This window comes from Silurus aristotelis, assembly GCF_946808225.1.
Source record: "Silurus aristotelis genome assembly, chromosome: 7".
In the NCBI taxonomy this organism is placed as follows: Eukaryota; Metazoa; Chordata; class Actinopteri; order Siluriformes; family Siluridae; genus Silurus; species Silurus aristotelis.
Genome location: NC_139580.1, coordinates 13,403,414 through 13,422,400, shown reverse-complemented (window position 1 = coordinate 13,422,400; position 18,987 = coordinate 13,403,414). Strand labels below are relative to the sequence as shown.

The 18,987-nt window shown below is 36.7% G+C and overlaps 1 protein-coding gene across 1 annotated transcript in view; it reads left to right on the top strand.

Annotated features, from left to right (window-relative positions):
- The first annotated feature begins 5,508 nt into the window (after positions 1-5,508).
- The window catches only part of b4galnt4a (beta-1,4-N-acetyl-galactosaminyl transferase 4a), a 139,767-nt gene continuing 126,288 nt past the window's right edge, over positions 5,509-18,987 (top strand). The window contains exon 1 of the mRNA XM_083545822.1: positions 5,509-7,233. Coding sequence (XP_083401948.1) covers positions 7,092-7,233 — 142 coding nt within the window. The 5' untranslated portion in view covers positions 5,509-7,091. The remainder of the gene's footprint in view (positions 7,234-18,987) is intronic.

Below are 18,987 nucleotides of genomic sequence, written 5' to 3'. Positions count from 1 at the left end.
TCTCACATATTTTGCAATATCAACACCAAACCCATGCGATACAACATCAATTCATACCTGTTCTGCTGAGAACTCTGAAACGCTTTTGGAGAAGTTGCTTCAGTGGTTTTGTCTCACAGATGCTGAAGCAAGCACAATGTTGTTCCTATTTTGTCTGCCTCGTATGGCAAAGATTCTGCTGCTGCTCTTCCTCCGGCTCAGGTCAGTGCAGCTACTGCACAAATAAGGTTGTGTTTAGAAGAGTGTGACCCCGGTCAGTACAGCATTCCCCCATGTGTACAATTGACATTTTCTGAACCATCTCACATCTTTACCCATTACACCCAGTTAACCACAGACTGCTATTTCAGGACAGCTTCCAACTAACTAAATTCTGCTTTTACTAACATCTCTTATATACTTATAATATCTTTGCTGAGATTTGTTCTAATGAAATGCGCATTATATTCATTCAGATGTACAAAGCAAAAACACTATAAAGATTATTTTGATATAAATTGACATATAACGATTATTCTTATTATTAAGTAATGTATTTAAAAAACATCCTATTACATACTACTGAATGCTGAACTTTTTACTTAATTTGGATGCTCAATGAAAAAGAGAAGATATGCTCCTCCTATTGTGTGCCCTATTTCTTTTCTTTTTAGTTTATCTCATAGTTAAAAAATTACTATTTTTTTTGTTTATTTGTTCTTGTTCTTGTTCTTCTTATTATTATTGCTAATATTACATTCATGTTATCATGTCATATTGTGTTGTATGTCATGTTAATCGTCATTTCCTAACCTGGTTCTCTATTCAATGCTCATGTTACCAACAAGCCACACAGCTCTTTGTCTCTGACTGCAACTGTCTTTTAAGATTTAAGGCCTTCCAAAAGTACTTAATAAACACCTCCTAAAAGAAAATGTAGCTGTATCAACAATTATGTTTTCATTCCGTCGATGTTAAACACATTATACTTTTTTATTACTTATTCCTATAGATACAACAGCAAATCAGAATGAGTGCACTGACATGAACCTTGCTGTCAGGGCTGTTGTAGAAAATGAATCAATACCTTTTGACCAATCAGAATTGAGAGTTCAAAGGCACTGTTATCTACATTTTCTTTGCACACAAATAGGTGCAATATTTATGAAATATAATAGGATGTCGACATTCAATAGGATGGGGTAAAACATTAGGAATAATTATTAATAAACCTCTTAAAAGCTTTGGATTCTCTTAGTGTAGTGATCATCAGCTATATTAAGACTTCAGCAGGAGCCTTAAACAGAAAGAGATTTAATGGGACTGGTTTGAGTGCCATAGATTCCAGTGGCTGCTTATAATTTTACAATTTCTCTAAGGTACTGCATTGTTGTTGTTTAAGATGACAGAATTATAGCTTGTGCACAGGGAGCCCTGGTATTTTAGACATATTCGAGCTCCTCCCAGAGTTCTCAAGGGTAGATACTATGAGGTTTTCAACCATGTTAGGAGGTGGGACCACAAGAGCATTTGTTAGATGACTGTGTTTCTATTTAAACTGAACTGTTACATGATATTGTAACAATGCAAAAACTGAAAGAACAGTACATTGCCATTAGCTACATGTTCTTTTTGACAAACCTAGAAGGGTTTGTCAAAAGAAGGTCACTCGCACACACACACACACACACACACACACACACACACTGAAGCACTTAGTAACCCTAAAAAGTAATCAGCTATCTTTCAAATCCAATCCAACCACATGGTATAGCTAACATTCATTGGCACATGCAACAACCTCCTGTGTAAACCTTTACTTTATAAATCTTATAAAATGATTTATAACGTACATCATAAATGTCATAGCAGTGTTGGCTTTTTTTACTTTGATCTTATTTTAACAAAGAAATTGTGCACCTGTTATTTCAGTGGCTCCCAGGTTCCTTGGACTCTCATAATGACACACCTTTTCTATTAGTTTTTGTGTAATTATTGATTTATTAAATAGTAGTTACTAATAGACTGTTAAACTGTTACTAAAACACTGTTAAACAAGTGATTATATACTTAAAATGCTGCATGCATGCTGCCTTAATTCTACCTTTTTTTGTGCTGAAACCTAAATTGATTTGACTCATATTTTTGAGATTTAATTAAGTACGCTCAGTGAGAATGAGTCACCATGGAGAGGAAGTGGTTCGTAAGCTGCACCTGTTGGTGAGCGAGGGTTGCCGAGGACTCTGATTTAAAGCTGTCCAGATTCATAATCCACTTGACATTTCATTAGAGGTTGGCCAGATTACAGTAATGCCACACCTGGTTTAAAGAGAGAAAAACAATGAGAAACAAGATTCTCCTTGAGATGAGTGGATATAAAAAAAAGAGCCACAGGAGTAGATCTGACCTTTCACGCAGAGCCACAGCCACCTTATTTCTCTTTATTCTCCATCAAAGCTTCAACCATCCTTCGCTGTTATAAAAAATATAACACTGGTGACAGCTTGACATGTCATCCTGAGTGCTGCTTACAAAGCCACACTATATCCTTTCATGTCTTGTTCTGGACAGGAAGCCCATCCAGGCATGGCATGTTAGCTACCCTTATGTCTTATGTTGATGGACTCTTTGGGAGATGGTGTGGAAATCATACATCATTGTATTGTATTGCATTGTATTGTTTGGTCATTGTAAAGACCAAAGTAATAACCAATAATGTATTAATCAAAACCAGGCTATTTTATGCTTATAAGGGACCTATTTGCCATCAACTAATATTATTTGACCTTCAACTGCAGTGGGTGCATCCCAATGCTTTTTATGTAGACAGTAAAACATCTACAAACTAGAATAATAATGCAGTAGTTTATTATTTGTTATTTATTCTAATGTGTTTAATGTGATTTCGGTGTGCTTGTTTTGATATATTATTGTTTCTATATTACCAGCTTGGTCATTTCACACAGATGATAATGATAATTAGATTTTCTTTATGTTTTAACAAATACAAACAGAGAGCTATTGATGTGAGCAGACATTTATTTAACAATTGTTTTTGTCTTGTTAACATTAATATGAAGTAAGAAAGGCATAGCTGGTAAGGAAACAACTGTTTACAGCTGCTATAATGCAAATGATCACAGGAACTTATGCAAAATGTAGGAAGTGTTATTCATTAATATATATATATATATATATATATATATATATATATATATATATATATATATATATATATATATATATATATATATATATATATATATATATATATATTTTTTTTTTATGTAATCATCGGCTCATTGATGTAGTGTCAGCGGAATAACAACCTGCTATTATAAAAGAATCACATCACACCTCTTGTCATTAATGATTCAATAACTGCACACTCTGTAGTGTTTTATCCCTTATATAGCGTTAGTCACATTTCTGGTTAAGAGCTCTGCAAATACTGACAGTTTCATAATTGCCTGTATTAATCATAGAATTCACAATAAAAAATCATTTTGAGGCTAATAGAGTGGATCAGACATTTTGCTATTTCAGGTTTCTCACACAGCTTAATCCATATTTGATGCCTGACTTGGCATAAGCTCATAACTGTATGTTATGAATGTTCTTGAAAAAAAACGAAGTCAGCTGGGACATCTATTATGTGTGCTGTGCTCCAGCACTTCTTTTTCACTCGCACAGCATGAGTCAAAGCTTTTTCTATTGTATTTGAATTGTAAAGATGTCGGTTATTATTGCTTTTGCATCTGGATTTGCACAACATGCAGTTGTTCGCATATCACACTGTTAATTTGAGTAACCAGCTACTAAAATATCTTTTGTTGCAAAGGCAATTTTTAAACAATGACTCATGCTATGATGTGTCAGCATTCTCTCGCTCGCTATCAATGCACATGATTTTAATTTGCAGCTCTTTTTCTGTAATATCTGGTGCCATTTTTCTTTCACATGCTACCCTACCTGTCTTTATTTTGAATCAGTGTCTGTTTTACTGCAAAAGAACTTCACAGCAATCTAAACTCCAAACACACCATATTTAAATACAGAAATAAAACAAAATGATCACTTTCCACTCTAGCACAATTTAGTATGTAAAGAATGTAAGCGGCTAGTGGACCTTACAGAGCTTATATAAAAGGGTTCAGTGTGGGTCATTAAATAAACATGTGCTTTCGATACATTCGGTTTTCTTTTTTGTATAGTCAATGAGTAACTTAAAGTTTTTTTTTTTTTTTATAATGAGCACGTCAGATCAAACTGTCCTCTCAGAGATTAAGAATCCAGGTTTCTGGATATTGGGTTGGAAATAGCAAGCGAGAGCACACTAACAGAGGCAACACCTAATTTGTATGGTGAAAAATGAATGTCCACATAATGGTGTTAGTCTTATGTAAACATAGTTCTGTATGGTTTAAAGAAGTACCAGAAAATGTATAATAATCATTTAATTTAATAGGAGCAACATTAATGCTTAGGAGCTTTTATTTCAGTCCTGTGTCTCCTTTAAACTATGACAGAATGAGTTAAATTGTAAGGCTCACTAATGAAAAATAAGTCTCTTCACGTGCTCGGTTCTGCCATGGATCGGTAATGCACCTGCAATTTCCAGTATTCACGACTTGAATTTATTTAATTAATTATAATAATATTAAAGAAAAAAACTATTCAGTATGTAAGGCTCAGAAAGAAGTAAACCGTGTAGTGTCACAATCATGAGCTTGGATAAAATGTAGGTATGAAGTTGCACAATCAAGCTGTGTCTCAGTGGGTTTCCTCTGGGCTCTCCGGTTTCCTCCTACCTCCTAAAACGCTTTCAGGAAGTAAAATGAGTTTACATGTCATTGCCCTGTAATGGAATGATGGATTCCTGCCCTATGGCCACTGATGTTCCCTCATGCCCTATAATCCACCATAAACATGACCAGGATCAAGCGATAAAAGCTAATAAATGAACAAATAAAACAAAACAATTTTACAGAAATTAAAACATACAGACTACATCTGCCTGTATTTCATTTAAACGATTAAACATGCCAAAAGCTGGTAGAAATATATACACTAGCAATAGGTCTTATCAATATTATTATTATAATTGTTATTATTATTATTGTTATTATTATTATCATTATTCATATTATTATTATTATTATTATTATTAGCATCATCATCATTATTATTATTATTATTATTTAATACTCATAATGTCTATATTGTCTCACATTGTCTGTTTTGTCTCATATAGTCCAAGCTAAATGTATAGTTATTAATATCTGTACTTTAAAAGTCACTAACAGCTGGAGTCAAATTCCTTGTGTGTGTCAACACACTTAGTCAATAAACCTGATTCTGATCATTATTATTATTATTATTATTATTATTATTATTATTATTATGTGAAAAAAAATCATTTAGAATTGTAATTATAGACCATTGCAAAAACTGCAAATATCCTCAGTTATGTACATCTTTTGTTCATAAGTTCATATTCTGCTGTTTTTCCTATTAACAGGTGCTGTAGCACGCCGACGCGGCTGATGGTAAATCGCTTCCTTTTCCACATATAGTGCACTACGTAGAGCACAGAAACTGTTACGTTTACTCCTTACGTAGTGCACTTAGACAGAGCGTGAGTCGCTGTTTGAGATACAGCCGTTGATTCGCCTCCTCGTTGACGCTCTTAGCTCGGCCTGTGATAGGTCAAAGCTCAGCGCGGCTCCGCCCAAGTTCGGTTGCCCGGCAGCGTCATGGATGCTGAAGTGAGGAGCGACGGAAACGCGAGGGCAGGAGGCTGAACGCGCAGGGAAATGAGTGGCGACTTTCCGGCTTCGGAGGATCCCGAATAAATGACTGTGTTTGAGAGCGAGAGCCGCAAGCCGGAGCTGCATTTTGTACAATTGCGACGCGTGACATAAAGGAGGCGGAGGAAGGGGGGAGAGAGAGAGAGAGAGAGAGCGCGCGCGATCGGAAGGTGCGAGCCGCGCGCGCGCCCGCTCCCGCAAATAGTACACGGAGCTCGAGGTGCTCGTAGCGATCCGACTCTGGAAACAGGAGTGTGACCGTTTCCGGTGGCGTCTCAGGCAGGGATAAAGCGCGTGTGAAGATCCACGATGATGCCGAGCTACAAATTGACCGAAACAACGCACTGCGTTTAACGCGTGCACCGAGTTGGAGCTGGACATGCCCAATTCCCCCTGTCATAATACCCTTAAATACCACACTCAGTTATTTATATTACTGGGTGCTTTATTAAACCATCACCCGGATTGAGATCGCACCGGCTCACGAGCGCGCCTCTGTGACCCGAGTGAACTGGGAGTGAAAACATATATATCTCGGGATTGGCAGTGGAGATATATCCAGGATCGATAGAGAAATAAATGATTATTGCACGTGTGTAAGAGCGCGTGCAGTGCAGTTCGGGTGTGCATGCAGCTCGTGCAGGTATTTTGTCTGTTTCACGCGCGCGTGCTGTCAGTTGTTTCGTGCATTTATGAATGCAATAACAGGAGACACTGATGCGTTGCACGAAAAGTGACCACGTGAAAGGGACAGCAATGTGGCCTAACGCTGAAGAAAGTTTAATCTGAAACCATCCCCAGATAGAAAGAGGCGGGGGAAGGTGTGACTCTTGGCTGAAAGGCACTGAAACCGTGGCATGATCGGAGTTTAATCGGAGTCACCGAGGCCACGCAGAAAGAGGATTGCACCGGATTAGTGCGCAACTCCTGCCGCGTTCAGAGCGAGAGGCTCGCGATGGGGTTGTTTTGATTCGCGCTGTTTCAGGCACCGGATCAGTTGCTGCACGCGGTGGCGCGGTCCAATCAAAAAACAATCCTCAAACACATATCTTCAGCATCTCGAGCACGGGCCGGAAAAAAATGACTCGAGCATCCAAACGGACGTTACTGTGTGACTTGTGAGCGCGTGTACGTGCGTGCGTGTGTGTGCGTGTGTGTGTGCGGCTTAAATCCCAGCGCGCGCTCCGGGTCGGACCTGTTGAAGCGGCGCTGCTCGGCGCGGAATGTCGGTGATAACGAGCCCGGTGTGGCGGAGGTGAGCGCGCGCTGTCCGTTTGCCCCGCGCTCCGGCTCGCTGCGAGGATGCTGCGCTTTCCGGTGAAGAAAATCAGGAAGCAGTTCAAGCTGCTACTGTTGCTGGTACTGCTCACTTTCGCCGTGTGGTTTACCTACCTGCACATCAACCAGGGCAAATCCATCCGACTGCACTTCAACTACGGCAAAGGTACGGGTCAACCGCGCGCATTGCGCCCGGTGTTTAAGTCATGCACTAGATTCAGTCAGTCGAACAGCGCGAGGATTTGTGTCACTGCGAAAAAAAAAAAAAAAACCCTCAACAAAGCAATTTTTAGTGCATCTAATGTTTAGCAGCATTGTGTTGAAGTTTTCACTGCTATCTCTACATCACCTACATCATCTATAGGTTAAAGTTGTATATGGTTTGTGAATCAATGAGATTAAATACTTTTTTTTTTCATCTTCAGTATCAAAGCAGTATCAAAGCTCTGTGCTGGATATCATCTAATATACGATGATTCTCTGAAACTAGTTTTTGGTACCAAAGCAGACTGCAGAAGGTTTCCAAAACAACAGAGAAGTGACAGCGGCATGTGATAAGCCAGTTTGTGTTCTCACTTTCTTCGTGTAGGTGCTGCTGCTATCTTTTGCATATTTATTTTGTATTCACATATAAATGTGGATATGCTGTAAGTGAAAACAGAAAAAAAACTAATAGAATGTTCATAGATAAGTTGGACGTGTTGAACATGTGGACTGTATGCACCTTTTTTTATGAAAAAGGATGCATGTTGATAGTATAAAATGTGTATGCATGAGTGTACAACAGCATTGTATGTATCTGATCCGTGTCATGTTACTAAACTTAAAACAACTTCTGATTCAGTCCCAACACTGGCTCCCTGAAAACGAAGATTTACCATAAATAGTTTTCAAAAAAGGTCCATGCTTCTTTACAGTTTCAGCATCATGCACAGCTGTAATTAAAAAAAAAAACTAAATAATTTTTGCATAACAAAATCATTGGTGTGTTAAATTAACACCTCCAGTGTTTATAAAAGTCCAGAATGACTCAAGTGAACAGTGGAACATGAGCAATCTGGCAGCATGTACGTATCTTACAGTTGTGCTCTCAAGTCCTGTGTTTCCAGTTGTTCCCTTTTTCTCTGTGAGAAAAAAAACCCAAAGCATGCAAAGAGCCTGGTCAGACGGTTTAATTATATACTTTCACCACAGTGAGGTTAACTTATTCTGAGCACATTATGAAATTGGAAGCGTCGTCCTCTCATTAAAGATTAAAGATTAAGGACTGATGCTGAGGTCATGTCACGAAGTTAAGCCTAAGCCTAAGCTGTCGAATTGTAAAGTTACTGTTTTCTCATAGGCATCAAAATGTGAACTTCTGCAGCAGCAGTGGTATTAAAGGGCTTTTTTCTTGGCTAATGAGGTATTTATTCTCCTCTGTTGGGATAATAGTGGATAATAAAACCATTTTGTGGTTTTCTTAATTGAAAATGATTTAAAAGAGTAAAAGGAATGTCAGGATGTGTGTGTGTGTAAAAAAACGGGTAGGTTTCAAGCCACTTTCATGCCTCCACATTGCATTTATAGCACAGTTGAAGGTGAGGGGGATCGAGTAGTGCTGTGTGCACAGCATTGCCTTTTTCCAGCTAACAGATTTATGATTGGCAGAGTAAAGACTGGACTGAATTTGGCCTGCAGTAAATACATTGCTGAGAGATTTATTCAGTGAGTATATTTTCCTCTCGCAGTGAGCGAGCTGTCTGAATGCATCTTTTTCCCCTTTGCATGCCGCTTTCTCCCTGTTTTTACTCTGCCTGGTGTTTTCTACTGTTTTTCTCCCTAGTTATATATATTATTAGTGCATTTGTTACTGTGTTCACGATTTTCCTTAAATACACCAAGGACAGGCCTCAGACACTACGCCAAAGAACTGTTGCCAACCAAGGCAGACTGAACAATACACGTCAAAGACTGCATATGACTTCTGGGATGCATGTTCTATACATTATAGACTTGTTCAAACAAAATTAGACCCTACCAGGGAGTGGTAGCAGTCTGTAAACTGTACAAGGTTATAAATAGATTGTGAAATATTAGCTACTGCTATCAGTGTCCAATACAGTGCACAATTTTTTTTACCCTAAGTTCTCTCAGTTCTCTCAGTTTGGTCATTCAATAATTCCAAGAAGTAAAGATAATTATGGTAATGAGAAAAAAAAAATACAAACACACGCAAACAGTAGATGAGACTTGCCAGGCGATGAACCCACCAACAGACCATTGCATTGTAAATGTAATTTTATGACATTTTAAAAACTCTCATTGAATTACTCATGTTACTTACTTCATTATATTTCTTCTATAATACTTGGAGAACTTGAGAAGAAGCGCTTGAAACTTGCACACCATTTTTTTTCTGACTGAATTTAAACATGGTTTAAAGCTTTGGTCATTTAAATACAGAATACAACATATATGTGAAAAATATAGCTGGCAAATGAGCAGCATGTAAGCCCTCTTAAAAATGATGCCTGTTTGCTTTGCTCATTTCTTTTTTTATTTTCTGGCACAGAGTTTCTTCACTAAGCAACCAAACCTAGCACGCTTTCTTGCGATGGTGTCAGAAGCCTATTCAGCATGCTTATTTATTTATTTCAGACAAGGGCTGAATTAGAGCAGAGATGCAGGACACTTTGCAAAAACAACTACAGAGGGAGGTCAGTTTGGTGTCTCAGGACCCTAATTGGTAGCTGAACATACATTTACATGTTGAAGAATGAAAGTAAAAAAAACAACTAGTGGTATAAGTGGTATAGTATTGTGTCGTTTTGATTTTGTGTGAAGGTGTTTTCTTGCTGTATGCTGGTCATGCATGTGCAGCTGAGAGGCGATACTGCACTACAGGATGCTATATAGCGTGACAAATAACTGATTCAATTTTGATGTTTTGCTCATTTAAGTACTGCTGAACTCTTTGCGCTTCATCTCTTTTGTTTAACTGCCCCGAACCGACCTCAATCACTGGTTTTCAAGTGTGTACCAAATTAGTCTCCTCCATACATAGAAAGCTCTCTTTCTCTCTGCTTATGCCTGTCGAATTATTCAAGTGCAAATTGCTTCACTAATCCTAAATTAGTTTAGTAATGCCTATGGAAAATACAAGAACACCACAATAAACCACAAGTGAATTGGAATAAAAATAGTTTAAAGAAAAAAAAAAACCCCTGACAAATGACACCATTGAGGTACATGAATAGTGTGTAGTTTTTCCCAAATAGCCACATGATATTTTTACCTCAGGACACACAGTGGTCACTTTATATCCCGGGATTCAGGAAAATGTTCTAAAAGGGTGGTTTGAGTTCCGCACACATGACACGTCCCCAGAACAGAAGTCTTTTTAGCTGTGTGAAAGTAAAGCAAAGAAACAAACAGGCGCGGTGTAGGTAAGAGTTCTACACTTAGATTCTTTGTATAAAGGATGTGTTGTTTTCGGTGTGAAAAAAAAAAGTGCGATCTTATTCCCAAAGCTTATTTAAATAGAGAAGGGAAAAAAGGGCGAGGTAACGGGAGCGTTCAAGGACGTGGTTGGAGAGTGGCAGATTGGTTAAGAGGAGAGACGGAGCCTATGCCTATGGGGAAAGGTCACAGGAGTGACTGTGACGCGAGCTTAAAGGGGAAAAGAACCCCTGCTCGTTCTCTCTATAGAAATATAGTTAATATATACAATCTATACAATTGTAGATTCCCGCTTTTTAAATTTGTCACCCAGAAACAACTGTATAATATCAGTGCTATTTAAAGTGAGGAAAGGGTTAAATGCAGGCTTAAATGGAAATTAAACCCAATATGAAATCCAATAAATCACTTGGGTGGGTAAATAGTGAATAATGTTTGTATGACTTTGGAGCATCAAAGAACTTAATAGTTGAAAGAAGTTGTTGATGTGCCGTCCTTTTGCATCTTAGTGGCACATAATCTATTAATTCTGCCTTTGATTCTTAGGTCTACTGCATTCTTAAATCTGATTGGTCAGAAAATGTTAGTTCTCTGTGACAGCGGCACTGAAGATAGTGTTATTATTCATATGAAAAGATCATATTAATGCACCGGTGGAACTGTTATTGGTTTCATAGTAACTCATAGAGTCGGTTTCTCAGTAATTTGGCAACCTGTATTTTTTTGTCTCATTAACTTCTTAAGAAAAAGAAGCTGATGAGAGAATGACTGTCTATAACTGATGTAATATGACTGATAACAGAAACTTGTCTCAAATTTAGCTCTAAATGGTTAAAATTTTAGTGTTATTTATTCATAATTTAAATATTGTGCCTAGGGTTAAAATTAATATTAAAGGAATAATTAAACACTTCAGGTTGTGCTGTTCTGGGTAAATAATCAAGTTCAGCATCAGTGACCCCTCTATATTATTGATTATTGTCCTAGTATACCCCACCATTTTTTTCCATATTTAGAGCATCTCTGGCTGTACATTATTACAAGATGATAATAACCAGCCTCGTATCCAAGCACTGTGAACTTGAGCTGAATATGAAAATTGCACACACACACACACACACACACACACACACACACACACACACACACACACACACACACACACACACAATGTGATTTCTATAACCAGACCTGTGGGGTGCACCACTTTTTCAGCTGCTTTCAATAGGAAATGAAGCAGAAGGCATTTTTGCATGCTATTTACCAGAAGCCGTTTCAACAGTAAAATATTTTCTTCTCATTGGCAGTTTTTTTCAGAGTCTGTACACAAATCGTCTGCCTGGTAATAATTGAATTTTCTATTCTTTAGTGTTAGGAATTTTAGGTTGTTTGCTACCACCAAGGAAACCTAAGCCTGGTTTATGTAAACATGGGGTTTGGAACACAGCCATCCCCATTCTTCCCTCAGGATTGTGTTGGCTTTAAGCACTGCCAGACTACTTTCACACCCATTGCACTCGAATACTGTTGTCAACATTGTGCACGGGGATGATATGGGTCTTGTACACAAATACTATCCGATGTATAACGCGTGATGAAAAATATCTAAAGTTTATATATAAGTACATGACACTAATATGATGAACAGTTGCAGCGTTTCTGCGCTTGTTTACATTGTAAGCTCCAGGATTTGAATAATTGAGCAAGGTGTGCCTGAGGGATGTGATGAGCATATGAGGAATTATTCTCTATCTCGCTTACAACCCTGTAGCGCCCTCACATACAGGGCATATTCTCTTTTGGGATCCTGGTGAAAAGCTGAGCTGCATGGAAGTTGGGCATTATTTTACTGTAAGTGATCCAGCTGAAGAAGCAAGATTACTATCAGCCACTTCCTACAGCTGATCACTGCAGAGGCTTTTGTTGTGGTTGTAAATTAAAAGGTCACCTTCATATTGTGATTTTCTTACAATTATGAGCACATGGTTACACTGAGATAAATACAGAAAGCCACTCTGATTCCAAACAACAAGAGCCAATTTTTTTTTTATCACAATCATGTCAAAAGGGCAATCCATTTAGAAACTCTCACACACACCCACACGCACACGCACACACATACATATATATATATTAGGGTTGTAACGGTACACAAAATTCACGGTTCGGTACGTAACCCGTTTTTAAAGTCATGGTTCGGTTAAAATTCGGTACGGTTACGTGGAACAATTGCTGGTAGTTTTTTAAATTAATGTAGTTTATTATTATTAACATTTGTGAACGTTAACAGTTTACATTTTTAAACCAATTCGAAAAAAATTAATAAAAGTGTTAATATATGAAATATTTTATAAAAATAAAATTGCATTTTATTTATTCAATTTGATTTGTATTTTATAAAAATAAAATTGAATAAATAAAATGCAATACACATTTTTATTATATTGATTAAATTTGAGTGATCAATTAAATTTAAGATTAAATATAATGAACATTTTAACTAGTTTAGACCCCATTTGGTAAATACAGGTGTGTATGTAAGTGTTTTACATTTACAGTTTTATTTTCTAAAGATATGATCTACTCAACTGTTCTACTTGTTTTATCATACTTTAACAAATGTCTTTATTTCTTCCATCCTTCATGCATTCACTCCCTCTATATATGGAATTGTCAGTTTTTTTTCCTTTTAAGAGAAATTCTTGAAGCTGGTCATGTTAACAAGTTAAAGAATCTATTCTATAGTAATAGCGTTAGCCTCTAAACAGGAAGTGGCTAGCGGCTAACGCTAGCGCAATGGATTCGAGATTTTTTTTTCCAACTCTTCATTTCATTGCAAGTTGTATCATGCATATATGTGACAAATAAAAAAATCTTTAATCTTTAATCCATAGCGCTAGAGTTACCTCCTGTTACCTTTTACTTCACAACAACTATAAACACTGACCCTGTCTCTTTACAAGAAACCTTTAACAAATGCTTATTATTATATTTATTATTATTAATATTATTATTATCATTATTATTATTATTATTATTAATAAAGTTTTTATTTCAGTTAATACAAGTATTATTTTAAATTCTAATAATTTATTTCTAACTAATTATTTGGACTCAGCTGCAGATTTGTTACATGCATTAGGTGCAGTTGATTCTTAGAATGATCTTGATGAGATCTGTACTTTATGATAACGTATTTCACATGAAGCCTTTAGAGGCAACGGGAAAACAGATAATGCTTCACCAGGAAATGCATCAAGAATACATTTCCTCTGTATATGTACATATTTACTTGACTTGAATACCCATTTCTTTCTGGAGAAGTGGATGTGATGCATGTGATCTGACTTGGTTTTCCCAAAGAACAACAAAGAAGACTTTTTTTAACCACCAATTTGGTCATCTGCCAGTTTCCACCACATTCCCTCCACAACCAGATTTACCCTATCTCCCTATTACATGACACCTTCCAACCAGGGAGGGGGAAGGAAAGTATGTGCTGCCTCTAAGACATATAAAAGCGGTGTTTTAGCCCAGCCACTAGTTCTACTTAACAACACAGAACTGAGGCTTGACTTGCCATTAACACACATGGGCCAAATAATTACATTCTATTTGTAGAGTGCGTTTACAATGCACATTTTCCCAAAGAAGCTTTACAGAGTTAAATAAATTACATATATATATTTCAGCATCAGAAATGAGTCTCATTACAGTATTTTCATCCTGAATGAGCAAGCCATTAGTGACAGTGGCTAAGAAAAACTCGCTATGAGATGGTATTCGGAAGAAACCTTGAGTGGAACCATACTCAGAAGGGAACCCATCCTAATCTGGGTAACACCAAATGTCCATTCATTACAGTTTTATCACTGTTGAGGTTATCAACTGATGCAAAACTGTTAATGGCAAATGCAGCCTTAAGCCAAGTACAGATTCTCACTATCTGCGGCAGGGTCACAGTAAAACACCTTGATAAACAACCACTCAATATCTGACTAAACAACACTGGTCTGATTCCTGTGAAAGAAAAAAGCACACAGGTGTTTGCTTTTGGCTTCTGATGTCTGTTGTGTGACTGACATCTAAAGTGGCTTTGCCTCCAGGGGGTCCGATCAAAAGCAGCTTTCAACAGTGCTCATGCTGGGATTCGCTATTGCACTTTGACTTACATACATTGTCATGGTTTGTCACCTTTTAGCCGTAGAGTCCCTTAACATTTTCCCTTTAGTAAAAATGAGAGTTTTAAATGTTGTAAATCAATAAAAGCAATAAAATAACAGAAGGGGAGGAGTGAAAGAAATAACAGAAATATACCACAATATTTCTCCGATACATGAGACTATCGTGATCTTTCAAGATCTGTAGCGTAGGTTTGAAAAACAGCAGCAGAAAAACATTAGTGCTACTATTAAATATAAACCTTATATATATATATATATATATATATATATATATATATATATATATATATATATATATATATATATATATATATATATATATATATATGATTATCCACCCCATGCTACATCAATATACATCAACTATTACTTTACATGAGCTCCTATAAATACTTCACAGATAACATGTACCACAGACTTGAATTTACAAAAAAAAAAGAAATATTTCTGAATAAAAGCAAAAAACTCATTCTTTCATTCTGTTTAAGTTAGTCATTTATTTATTAAACTATTAATAAATAAAACATGAAGAATATGATGTTTAAATGTATATAAACTAAATATGATATTTCATATTAAAATGTCAGCTAACTTGTGAAAATCAAAAATGATTGTAAATATTGGAGAATTTGCAGAAGTTGGTGGAGATGAGAAGATTCTATAGCCTTCCCAGCTGCTGCTGTTCTGTCGTCATTAATAGCAATGTTGTGTGCAATATTGCAAACGGTTATTTAGAAAGAGATTTGTGAACATTAAGTTTGCATGACCAGCCATTTCTGAATCTGTATAATAACAAATACACTCAGATTTTTATTGCTTTATAAAAAGGTGCATTGAGCTGCTCTTATCATTCTCACTAAAGCTTGCAAGTTTTGCACTTCTGCCTGACCCTCAAAGCCTCCTGAAAGATCTCCAAGATCTTTGACTCATAGCGCACACACACTGCAAATGAGATGTCAAGCTTACACTCATTTTTATTTTTGGCTGAGAGCTTTACATGAGACAGTGAGAATTCTGCTCCAACTTTGACACCTGCTTAACATGCTTCTTCATTTCTTCAAAACATTACTTGGAAAAGTAATGTAATCATATAAATAGTTCATGAAAAATTAAATAAATATGTTTTGGATGATCTTTCCTCACGATGTCCAGCTTTTTATGAAAAGTCTGTCTTGTAAATGTCCTTGTAAGTATATCTGCAACTAAATCAATTTATTTTCCTCTGTGAGGCTTTGTGGAATAAAAAAAACCTATTCAATCCACATGAATATATATTTGAGATTGTGTAGTTTGCAGTAGATGCAGTTTTATATCTCTGAGTAGCATGCTCTGACAATCAAAATACATGAAAATGGCAACTGCAAGGGTAAAAGAAAAGAGTAAAGAAATTGCTCTATCTATCTATCTATCTATCTATCTATCTATCTATCTATCTATCTATCTATCTATCTATCTATCTATCTATCTATCTATCTATCTATCTATCTATCTATCTATCTATCTATCTACACATAGTGTGTAAATATTTACTGCAAAAAAAATTTTTTCTCAGAAGATAAATATTTGCATGATTTCTACGATTTTTGTATTCAAATTGAATTAAGAATATTTGGAGCACATAAGAGAATGCTGAGGATGGAGCTACCAGGAAGGAGAAAAAGAGGAAGGCCAAGGAGGAGGTTCATGGATGTGGTGAGGGAAGACATGCAGGTAGTTGGTGTAAAAGGGGCAGATGTAGAGGACAGTAGTATGGAGACGGATGATCCGCTGTGGCGACCCCTAATTGGAGCAGCCGAAAGAAGAAGTATACTCAAATATGAATATAAAAGTATATAAATATATAATGATTTTTATTCTGTTTCTGAAATGTTTAATATTATGCTTGTTCATTAAAAGAGTGAAATGGATTTTATACACTGCGCATGGTTTGTTAAAAAAGTGTTTATAAGCACAGATGCTGAGATAACTTATTTTATTACTTACAGACCAGCTTATTATAAACATCTGGAAACAAAATGGTGTAAAAAATAAAAAAATAAATTAAGTGAGTAGCAGGTCAGAAAAGAAAGACTGATTTTAGCTGAGACGAATGCTACAGAAATGTATATAACAGCTTTTTACAACAGACAGGAAAGCATCTCGCAGTGCACATGTTGACCCTTAAGGAGCTGTCACATTATTTTTTTTCATTACATTGACTGGAATAATGGAGAATAAATCCTTGAGAGCAGAATCTTATTATGAAGAATTTGCACATTTTGCTGCATTCCCAAGTTTGGTGATTGCTGACCTGCAAAAATATATCACATTGGCGCATGGTGTCGTATCAAGTTGCCACCCATATTCACAGCAGGTCTCTGAAGAAATTTTGCATATTAAAGGTCTAGTGTGACCACCACTTTAATTGGGAAGCATCAGCAAAAGAACACATTAGGTTCTGCTTCTGTCAGTCAGGAATAAGTACATGAGTCTACATTGTTATTGTATTTCGCACCATTCTGTATAAACTTTGCGGATTGCTGTGTGTGAAACTCCCCGGAGAATTACGTTTCTGGAATCTTTAAACCAGCCCATCTGGCACCAACAACCAAGCGATTGTTTTTCCTCATTCTGATGTTTGAAGTGATAAAAAAATCAATATAAGGGTCTATACTAGCTCAATTTTTAGCTTCACAACTCATTCCCATTTTCAGCAAAGGTTTTTATCTGAATGCATATTAATAAAGCAAACACTGACTCACTATACTAGCTTGTTCTCCTTGCCTTCTTCCCAGTTCCCTGCCACTAGATAACTGCCAAATTCACTTTTTATTTGTTAATGATTCTTTTTTAACAGTACTTGTTATCTGTCTTATAATAGCAAATGATAGTATTTCTTCCAACCTTTATGAAGGATTCACAGCACGCTTATTTTCCCTATATACTGTAAATATAACACAGCTTCAGTTATTTATGTGAAAGAGCTGATTTAATAGCTAATTGTTTGACCTTGACTTCAAGCAGGTCTTGTGTTAAAATGTTAAAATGCATGGATGTTTTTACCATAATGCATAAATATCTGTTTAAGAAAGATTTTTTCTTTTCTCCATTGTTTTTTCCAAATCACCCCCTTTTGCATCATTAGCTGAAATGCACCCAGACCATGACAGATCTGTCATTGTGCTTCACAGAAACCTGAACTTGTGCAGCATTATACCTCTCACCTGCTCCTATTCCTGACATATCAGTACTTTTTTCAAGCAGACATCTCTAATTTGGTTAGTCACTTTGGTTGGTTATACAGTAGGTGAATAAATATAGCAGTTTTACTTATTAATATATAGACTGTCACTAGGTTTTGGACCCTTACTTTGGAATATCTGGCTAGGAAATGTATATGAAGAATTGATCTCTTTCCTGTTCCACATCTGACTTTCTTTTCCAAACTCCTAGCGCTAACCCAGCTTCAGGTGTACTAAACACAGAATATTGTTCTAGGATTGGATCTTTTCAGAGCCCTGTTGTAATTAATGCAGTACAATTCACAGATGAACGCTGAACTCGCTGAAAAGTGCTGCACGTAAGTCCTTCACTCTGCCTTCACATCAACTTTTGTGTCAGTAGAAATTTCTTATTTTCCAGAATTTCTAATAACCTCACCCTCTAAAATCCTGATCTTCTCCATTAGCAGCTAGGTAAATGTCAAATTGGGACGAAGCGGACATCATATGCTTGCGGCCATCTTCTCATTCATACGCCTTAAGCCTTACTGCCTGAAGCTCTGTCCAACCCAGAGGCCCCTGCCTGTCAACATTTGGACTAGGGAGAGAAAGCTCTGCATTTTGCATTTTTATTTGACTTGCATACAGATAATGCCACTGAGGGATCCCTCTCTGTAATTCCAAACACATCCTGAAATGCCAGGGGTACATGAATAAATACACGGATACATTGTCAAAGTGTATCAAAGGTAATAGCACACTTTTGTCGTATTGAGACAGATACAGTTGTGATTGAGAGTTCAGCAGTGACCTTGTCAGCATCCACAATAGTTCAGTGTTTCGTTGAACAAGGTATGTTTGACATTTTACCCTAGTGGAAAAAAGGAAACGTAGGCAGATCCATCTGTGTGAGAGATGGGCTTGCCATCAATGCCCAGTGGAGCATTTCCTCAGCTGTGCCCTTTGGCATGACTTATTTTCTAGCTAAAAATGGCACCAGTATATTATCTCATGAGAATGTTTATAACCAGGCACAGTGCGGTTAGAAATTCAAATAGTCACAAATGGAAGCTTATATTAATTTACGTAATTGGA